At 44.3% G+C, this 6,836-nt stretch overlaps 1 protein-coding gene across 3 annotated transcripts in view; it reads left to right on the top strand.

Moving 5' to 3' along the window:
• Positions 1–149: 149 nt before the first annotated feature.
• Positions 150–6,836, top strand: part of PPP1R21 (protein phosphatase 1 regulatory subunit 21) — a 31,853-nt gene continuing 25,166 nt past the window's right edge. For 2 of the 3 annotated variants that reach the window (XM_041489357.1, XM_041489356.1), the window contains exons 1-6: positions 150–279; positions 2,884–2,952; positions 3,346–3,492; positions 5,680–5,781; positions 6,459–6,623; positions 6,724–6,782. In XM_041489357.1, coding sequence (XP_041345291.1) covers positions 223–279; positions 2,884–2,952; positions 3,346–3,492; positions 5,680–5,781; positions 6,459–6,623; positions 6,724–6,782 — 599 coding nt within the window. In that variant the 5' untranslated portion in view covers positions 150–222. Of the gene's footprint in view, positions 280–2,089; positions 2,205–2,883; positions 2,953–3,345; positions 3,493–5,679; positions 5,782–6,458; positions 6,624–6,723; positions 6,783–6,836 lie in introns of all 3 variants that reach the window. The other variant, XM_041489358.1, reaches the window with a different exon arrangement.

The raw sequence follows: 6,836 nt of genomic DNA, 5'->3' as shown, positions 1-6,836 counted from the left end.
CCCGCCCCGCCCCCCTCCCGCCGCCATCTTGGAAGTTGCGTCAAGATGGTGGCGCCGGCGGCTTAAAGCTCCGCCCCCGCCGCCTCGCGCTCGGCGTGGTTACGTCACCGCGTTCCCGCCGCCCTGAACCCGGAAGTGCGTCTTGCCATTCGCGGGCGTGCGGGGCCGGCGGGAGCGCCCGAGTCCGGCCGAGCCGAGCCGAGCCGAGCCGGCGGGGCGGAGATGGCGGCGGCGGAGCTGCAGGGGAAGTACCAGAAGCTGGCCCAGGAGTACTCCAAGGTACCGGGCACCGGGGCTGCAGCGCCGCTTTCCGCGGGAGCGCGGAGTGCCGGGGTGCCTCCCCCGGGGGTGAGGCGGGGCGGCCTCGGGGGGCGCGGGAGGTGCGCGCTTGCAGGAGCCGAGGGGGCGCGGCAGAGGCAGAAGGGCCCCGTCTGCGGGACATGCTGGCGGGCTCACACGGGGCTCGGCTGTGCCGGGCAGGCGACACTGGCGGTGTTTTCCCGTGCTCTGCCCGGGCCAGGCGGGCGCGGGCCTTGGTTGATCCGCTCGGCGGTGAGCATTTGCCCGGCTGTCGGTCGGTCGTGCTCTCACCCGGTGAGCTCGGCGCTGGCAGTGCCTTGGAAGCGAGCAGGACGCTTTCTTCCACGTTTGCCTGCTGTCTGTCCCCCTTCTTCTGCCCTCGGTGACTTTGCATCCTGTTTCTGGTGCTGCTTGGCACAGGGTTTGCGAAGATGTGCAGCCCGTGGTGGAGAGTGCCTTTCCTTTCCAAAGTGCCTGAGATGAGTTCTGAAATAGCGGAGCCTTGCTCAGTACTGAGCCTTTTATTCTTTCTTCTTCACTGAAAGGAAGAGGAGACTCTTGGTCTTGAGTGGCAGAGTCCTCCAGCAGCCTTGGGGAAGAAAGGCAGCGCTTTGGTTTTGTGCAGCCCCACACCTGCACCTGGCACAAGGCACTTGTCTGCATTTTACACTTCTCCAGCTTACAGAACCATGTCTCTAAATACTCTTCTCCTTGGAACTGTTACAAAAACACCATGTGTAGCATCTAAATAGTTTACAGATAGATATCCTTTTAATGCTGCCACAAAATAGTTTTAAGAAAATTTCATTTACTTTGCAGCTTTGTAGGTCACAGAATTCACATGTCTTCTTTTATACAGAAGCTCTTTTGCTCCTTGGAGATCAGTAGTGGCTGAGGATGAGATAATGAAGGGATTTTGGTTCTTGATTCCTGAATGAGCATTGGAAATGTGGCCTTCTGACTATAGCTTCCAAAAGTTCCCGCTGCTGGATTCTTTCTTTTAGTATCATGGTGCTCAGGAGCTTTCTTTGAGTTTCATCATGCACTTCTCAGCCTGTGCCATTTCTCCTTTGCTGGAGCTATTTTTTTCATCCCATTTCTCGTGCAGTGCAGCTCATTGTGGGACTCCCCTTTGCAGAGCCCTCTTCTCTTTGTTGTTGGCTGCTTGTTGTGTGCAGGTGGGAATGGAGAATAGCCCTGGAGTAGCCTGCTCACTTCAAGGTGCTCTGAAAGCCACGCAGAGAGGTGGACAAGAGTTTGACAGACTCAAGCAGTGCTGGGGGAAGTCCCTGCCAAAGGATTGCTTTTCCTCATGGTTCACAGACCAGTCCGGAAGAAGAGACTCTGAAAACACACAAGTTGGAGCTGCTGGCTCTCTCCTGAAGGAATATTCAAAGCAGCTTTGTGGCAGCCTGTGTGGGTCCCACTTCAGCTGGGTCTGTGGGTGCAGCAGGACTGAGCTGCTTCATTCTCTGCACCTGCAGTAGTAGCTGTGGCACAAAGACAGCTGTGGAAAACTCCTGCACTGCTCCTTCTTGCTGGGGAAACCCTGTGCTTGGAAGTTTTTCTGTGGTGCACTGGGAGGTTTTTGTCTTGCCTGTGTGATGCCTGAGCAGCACAGTGGGAATACTGCAGGGGAAACAGCTGTGCTTAGCAGCGACTTCTGACCTTTCAGAGGCACTCAGTCATCACACTGAAACAATGAGCCTCTGCTGTTTTACACTGAATCTTGCCTTTTATGCACCTGCCAGATACCTGTACAAACCCTTTTAATTTATATCTGCAACAGCTGGACTCACACATGTCAAATGAATACAAACTGCCTTTGAAGAAGCCAGGATTCAAGCAATTTTCAAGGAGTGGGAAGATGGAACTGTCAGTATCCTCATTGCCGCAGGGTAGAGGTACTCTGTGGAGTGACTGGGAAATAGGTTTCTTGAGTATCACTTTTCACTGCAGTGATTTTAGCTCAGATTTTGGGTACTGTATAAGTAAGGCTTAGAGGGCTTTCCCTTTTATGCTTTTTATGCCTTTTTTTCTGTCAGTCTGTTCTCTCTAGATCATCTGCTGCCACGGGTAATAAGTAATTTTGCATTGAATTAAACTCCTCTTGAATTGATAGATATTTTGATTTTATGAGTCCTGCTCATGTTCCAGAACTGGTTATAAACAGTTTTGGGAAGAAGAGGGGAGAGACAGAAATAGCCCTGAATATGACCAAGAACTTCATTCCTCAAGGAAGAGGTTGCAACTTTTCCATATTTGTTCCTAGTTCTTCAAGTCTTAACTATGCTTAAGTAACTGTTCTTCAAGGGTATTTATTGAGTAAGAATTCTGTTCTATTTGACCAAAATGTTCAGGTGGTAAAGTTACTTCTTGTTCTTTGGCAAGTCAGGATATGAATTGGATGCCTTTTCAACCTGATACCACTGCTATCTACCTGAAGAAAATACTTGAAAAAGCATTCCACATTGCCACACCTGGCACTCTCCTGAGAGAATGTGATGCTTTCTGCACTTTCTCATGGATGGCTTTTATTCATTCTGTTGTCTTGCATAGTTACTGGCATCTTTTGTTTTTCAGCTTCGTGCTCAGAACCAAGTCCTGAAAAAGGGAGTTGTAGATGAGCAAGCAAACTCTGCCTCGCTGAAGGTAATCTCTAAAAACTGCTCATGTTAGGTGGACTAAGCTGTGACAAAATAAGTATATAGGGGTACGTTTTACTGAAAAGTAATGTCAATAAAAGAATGAAGAGGGAACTTGATTTTAGTAAAAGAATTTCTGTTTTGCAGCTAGCCCATTGTTCTCTGTAAGTGCTGAGTTTGTAAAAGGGGAAGGTTGATTCTTGATGATTGTAGAATTAAGTAGCTACTTGGGTACGATCTGTGACCAGCTCAAGGAAGTGAAACACATTTTTTTGGTTTAGAAATGATACTTTGTCTCTTCAGTATTTCAGAAGTGAAGCAATTTTCTAATTTGTTCCTGTTTTTAGTGTGTAAAAATAAATGTGAAGATTTAAAATTTTTTTTTCTTTTAATCATTCAGGAACAACTGAAGATGAAGGATCAGTCACTGAGGAAACTGCAACAAGAAATGGACAGCTTGACCTTTCGAAATCAGCAACTTGCCAAGCGGGTGGAGCTACTTCAAGATGAACTTGCATTAAGTGAAGCTCGGGGCAAAAAGAACAAGGTATGTGCTGAAGGCAAAAAAAAACTTGCTTAGCAGATGTCTGCTCCTCATCTGTCAAAGCCTTGTCCTGATCTTTAGCAGCAGGTATTTTGTGTCAAGGGTTGAGCTGAATGTTCTTGTCAGAACTTGTGTTATTTTATCTGATGTTAGTGAAAATACCCATAAAACAGGTATTGAGATATATATATGAAATACATGCAGTGTAGTTCTCTACTCTTCTAGTCTGTCAGCTGACTGATGCTGAATTGCTGTCTTCTTTCATGGATATTTATTAAGTGTTCAAAAAAGTGGGAAATACTTTGGAGCTCTGTGATTAGTCAGCTGCTATGCAGAAAGCTGATCACTCCTCATTTCCCATCCCCACCTCTTTGCTTTGTATTTTTGATGTTGGTAGTTAACTCTTCAGCCTGTGATCATGGCTTTTCTGTGTGAATCTTGTCAAATGCTTTGAAATCTAAATTTTTAGCTTGTATTCTTTGTTATTTCAAAATGACACATTATTCTGTTATTTCAGAATGATTTCAACACTGTGATCTTTTTCTGCCAGAATGCTTGCTGATTAAACCTAGTGATGTCATATTCTAAGACCAACTGTGCCTTCTGTAGGTAGCATCACAATTCCAGGCGTGGTGTGCTTGGACTTCAGTAATTCTCAAGCATCTCTTGCTACTATCCTCATGAAGAAACCCCTCTTAATTACTGCTGTCTTTTCTTTTTGGTGCTGTCTTTTCTCAAAGTGCTGTAGTTATCAAGACTGGCTTTAAAGAAATCATTCAATTGATAAGTAATATAATCATCTTCCTTACTTTCCCCTAAAGTCTTGCCCATTTTGCTGCTGTCTAATTCCTTGACAAGCACAGTGCTTCTGACTACATTATTCATGCACCACAATAGATTGTTCTTTCAAATGCACTTTGACCCTTCTGTTCTTTTATTTCAAACTGTGTAAGTTACTGTTTTGCTATCTGTGTTTCCAAATTTTGAAGGACATCAGCCTGTCTTTAGTAGCTTTGCAAACAATTGCCACTGAGTTTCTTTCCTGTTCATCTGTCAGAATGCACAGCTTTAGTTCCGTGATCCGTGTTAGAGTGCAATCCTTTTAGAAGGAGCAGAACATGTGCCCATATCTCAGGTGGAGTTCACAGGCTGGCATCAAATGCAGAAGTGACTTACCTGCCCTACATGTCCCTAGTTGTTGAAGTTTGGTGTTGAGTTTAAATGCATAGAGTCTCCCCTGTGTTTGGTGATGATACCTTTCTTCAGCAGTGTGGTGTGTGGGATTCAGTGGTGGTCTGAGTCTTTCGGATTAAATGAGTGGAAAGTGAGGACACGGGCAGAGGGATACGTGTGGTTGATGGGCAGGGAAGATGCTGTGGTTCCATGGCACCTTGTGCTGCAGCCTGGCCTTCACCTGGAGCCTTGCTGGGCACAGATGAGCCTTACACATAGCTAGCAAAGCACTGAGCCTGGGTATGGAGGGTTTTGCATGACTGACTGCATGGGATTGTGCAGAATTCCAGTGAATTCAGATGGGCTGCTGCCCATCCAAGTGAGTGTTTCCCTGTGAGTGTGAATGGGACCCCTGAGTGGAGGCTTTCCCAAGGCAGTGTTGTACCACTGTAGGGTCACAGGGGTGTGGAGGAAAGGAAAGTGTGCTGCCTCGAGGCTGGTGCTGAGTGCAATATTCACACTTCGGATGTATCAGTGTGAGCAGGATATCTGGTGGTGTGTCCCTTCTGGGAATTACCTGTGGGAGCTGTTCTCACAAACCTGGGACTTGGAGGTAATGAGTGTATCACCATGATATTTTATGAAAAATCCTTTGCTAGGATTTTCCCCTCTTGAGGAGCTGAGGGCCTCAGGAAAGAAATGTAAACAATAACTGTCTGCTGCTGTGGGATGCAACAGGTGCATCTTCCATTGGTCCATGTGGATTGTTTTCCATTGATGACCAATCACAGCCACCTGTGCTGAGGCTGTGAGAGTCACAAGATTTTTTTAGGCATTCTATTCTTGTTCTTTGTAGCTTTCTGATAATTTCTTTTCTCTCTGTTCTTTTAGTATAGTTTATGTAGTATTTTAATATATATAATAAGATAATAAATCAGCCTTCTGAGAAAATGGAGTCAAGCCTTGTGTCTCCACACATGGGGAGTCCTCAACATGAGTGCATTTTGTCTCTTTTAGAAAAGTGTGGAATCCTCATCTCAGCTGAGTCAAGAACAGAAAAGTGTCTTCAATGAAGATCTTCAGAAGAAAATAGAAGAAAATGAACGACTGCATATACTTGTGAGTGAAATTTTGTTTTGCCTTTATTTTTGGTGCAGAGAACTGGTGTTACAACCAAAGATATGGAAAGTAAAGTGCTGTCTGAAAACTGGTGGGTTTAGAAGCTTAGTTGTATGCAAAGCAGTAGATTAGATCAGATTTTTTATAAAGATGTTCCCTAGGCAAATCAAGTATTTTGACTTTAGATTCTTAAGACAGTGTGTGGAATCACATATGTGTTTTTTCATTTAGATTTTTAACTTCTGGTGACAGCTGCCCTACTGAAAATAGCCTGGTACTGAAGGGAAATTTCTTATTAGTTCATTAACTGTTTCAGAATTGCTTTAAAGTTTAAAATATTTTCTGCAAATTGCCTTGATTAGGAGCTATTTTACCAAAGTAGAATGCATTTTACTTTAGAAAACTTGAGAAAAACCTTTTGGCTCAAGTTCAGTTTTTCATGTGTCTGCTATTAATCAGCAATATATTTAAAGAATGCTTAGTACTGCAAAGCTTATTTTTCATTTAAGTACTTTGTTCCTCAATCTTTTCTCTGTAAATAAAATAAAATTTCTATTTGTCTGAGAACTGGTAATTGCTGTTAACCTGATCTGCCTAATGAAATTGGAGTAACTTATAGGGCTGAGTTCAGTAGTAAAATGAGGCTTTTTAAAAGAGCTTTTCTTTTCTTCCTGTAGTTCTTTGAAGCAGATGAGCAGCACAAACGTTTGGAAGCAGAGCTGAGGAGCAGACTGGAGGTTTTGGAAACAGATGCTGCCCAGCACCAAGCTGTGGTGGACAGCTTAACAAAGAAATACACGGAGACCATAGAAAAGCTGCAGAACGATAAAGCCAAACTAGAAGTAAGGAGTTTTTCCTCTTGCTTGCAAGTTTGAAAAGTTTTGAAATGCAATGTCTTGCTGTGTCAGCACTTACATTGTGAGATTATCTTCTTGCATAAAGATCAAGTCTCAGACACTAGAAAGAGAAGCTAAGGACTGTAGGCTTCGAACTGAAGAATGGTAAGTGTCTTTATTTCATTGATATAAAGAAATAATTGTTGTGAAACATTAACT

This window comes from Pyrgilauda ruficollis, unplaced genomic scaffold, assembly GCF_017590135.1.
Source record: "Pyrgilauda ruficollis isolate IOZ18807 unplaced genomic scaffold, ASM1759013v1 scaffold93, whole genome shotgun sequence".
NCBI lineage: Eukaryota > Metazoa > Chordata > Aves > Passeriformes > Passeridae > Pyrgilauda > Pyrgilauda ruficollis.
The sequence above is the reverse complement of the archived record's forward strand: the minus strand, read 5'-3'. Positions and strand labels throughout refer to the sequence as shown.